The sequence below is a fragment of the Penaeus vannamei genome, chromosome 8, assembly GCF_042767895.1.
Source record: "Penaeus vannamei isolate JL-2024 chromosome 8, ASM4276789v1, whole genome shotgun sequence".
Lineage (NCBI taxonomy): Eukaryota > Metazoa > Arthropoda > Malacostraca > Decapoda > Penaeidae > Penaeus > Penaeus vannamei.
The window spans coordinates 15342850-15345349 of NC_091556.1; the positions used below are offsets into that span (position 1 = coordinate 15342850).

The window sequence follows — 2500 nt, forward strand, 5'->3', positions numbered from 1 at the left end:
AACAGTCAGAACCAAGGTAGTATGAATCAACAGAATTCTTGGAATTCCAATCAGATGGGACAGGGAGCTCCGAGACCATTGTTAGGAAACAGCAATGGGCCTCCCAATCTAAATCAGCCACCACCAGGAATGCCATGGCAGCAGCAGCAGCAGCAACAACAGCAGCAACAGCCTCAACAGCAGCAAGCTCCTAATTCCTTCCCAGGAGTACCGCCACCCAATCTCCTACAAGCACCACCTCCACCTCCACCACCTACTACACAGAATGGGCAGCAACAGCAGCAGCAACCAAGTTGGATGAGTCAAGCTCCACCAGGTCCTCCAGGTGCTCCACAGGGACCTCAGGGTCCACCTGGAGGTCATGGTGGCCCACATGGAGGTCCACATGGAGGACCACCACATGGTCCTCCTCCTCAAATGAACCATTGGCAAGGTCCCCCTCCAGGACCTCATCATGGTCCACCAGGAATGGGTTGCCCTCCACCAGGACCAGTGCCACCACCTCGTCCTGTTGGACCACCACCTGGCTGGGGCTGGAATGGGCCACCACAGCCAGTGGGACCTCCACCCCCACCTCCTCCAGGTGGCCCAGGAGGACCTGGTCCCCGTGGACCAGGTGGTGTAGATCTAGGGTCCCTCTTGTCAGCACCACCCCCACCACCACCATCATAGATTTTGTATCCTAACAGCAGTACAAATGCTCTGCCACTAAAGAATGCATACCCCAGGAACCCATACCCTCAGGGCTACTGATTGATGCATATGTGTACAACTTAGTGTTTTGGAGTTTTTTGCTCTTTATAATTTACAGCTTCATTCCATTGTTGGAGAAGCAACATCAGCTTCTAGAGGTAACTTCTACATTGCAGGATTTTCCCAAATTCTTAAAGTGGATGCTTCTACTGTGGAAGGTGGACATTTTAACTGTACAAAGACTTGCTTTGAATGAATGCTTATCCAAAGATCTTCAGTTTACTTGTACGAAAGGATCTTTATTCTGAATTTATTATGTCTGACATGAAATGCAGCTTCATTTTAGATATAGATTGGACAACTCTGCAAGGCATTGAATTTGTAGAATATATGACTTGTCTATTATTATTATTTTTAAATAATTTTCTCCTTAGTGTTCTTTTAGAAAACTGAACCGGAACTATATGTATATGTAAGATTGTAATGCCAGTTGAATGAAGAGAAGATGGTAAGATTATTATTATTATTTATTATCATGATTATTATTTATCATCATGATATTAACATTATGACTAGTGTTCTTTATTTAATAATTGATTAAGAATGCAATTTTTTTGACAGGTGAATAATTATAGGGATCAGTTTTGCTAATTTTCTTGCATGGAATCAATCTTGTCAGTTGATGTTTTTTTTTGTATATTTGTCACTCAACATGGCATTGCAGCTGTTCTTGTAATCAGTGTATGGCATTGCCATGAAAAAAGAAAAATATGGCACCTGATAGTGTGTATATCTGTGAATAACCAAGGGAATGCAAAATATGACTTTTGCACAGAAAAAGAACTTATTAAGTTGATAGGAATATTTTAGTAAATTGGAAAAAAGAGTTGTTTATCATTATCCATCAAAATATGATTTATCTTTTTCTCTCAGTCTTTCTGGTTCTTTCCAACTTCATTCATATATATGCTGAAGGTTACAGAGATCAATTTATCATTTAATTCGTATATATGTTGAAGGTTACAGAGATCAATTTATCATTTAGCTTCACTTTCCAGTAAATGCTTATTGCAAGTTGGAACATTTTTCATGAAAGATGGTCATTCCAAAGAATCCAAATGTCCACATAAGATAACTTTTGAGTTTATCAATATGAAGTCAGTTTTTATAATTTTCCTTTCAGTTGATTAATCCTTGGTTTTTGGCACAGGCATCCAACAATATATAAACAGGCAATGTTCCTTAAAAGTCATTAAGATTATTGGTCATGTAGTAAAAGCACTCCCTAATCCCATGCCATTGTGGGAGGGGGGGGGGCTTAGGAAACGAAGACAGGCCCAAGGTAGGGGTGATCCTCTATCTTGGACTTCAGCGTTTGCATCAAATATTTTTGCATGGTCTTTCCCTCATCTTTCTTTTTCCTTTTCTTCTTCACCTGTGGTGTGAGAGCCATGATGAAAGGATAAAAGGCTGGATTTTAGCGTCAGTCTTGAACGGCCTTCGCACGTTTGCCATTCCCTTTTACCCATTTCACTACCATACATACAGCCTCTACAACCCTTGATGTCTAACATAATTTTGTCCAAAGTCTTAGCTCATTTCAAAATTATTTTGCCACAAAACTTTGTTATGAAGCTGTATGACCTTTCTGTAACAAGCCTTGCCCTATTACTATATTTTGTATACCGTAGATGTTGACGCAGCAGAAAATAGAGAAAGCAAGTGTAACCTGGATCCATCAGGGTCCATATACAGCCACTTGGCTTTATTTAAAAATTGAAAAGCCATCCAACCAGCTCAAGGGGGA

The 2500-nt window shown here is 40.6% G+C and overlaps 1 protein-coding gene across 1 annotated transcript in view; it reads left to right on the forward strand.

Moving 5' to 3' along the window:
* LOC113804346 (splicing factor 1) overlaps positions 1–1579 on the forward strand; it is a 41700-nt gene extending 40121 nt beyond the window's left edge. The window contains exon 8 of the mRNA XM_027355199.2: positions 1–1579. This exon is cut by the window's left edge and continues 330 nt beyond it. Within this exon, the coding sequence (XP_027211000.1) occupies positions 1–672 (672 nt within the window). The 3' untranslated portion in view covers positions 673–1579.
* The last annotated feature ends 921 nt before the right edge of the window (positions 1580–2500 follow it).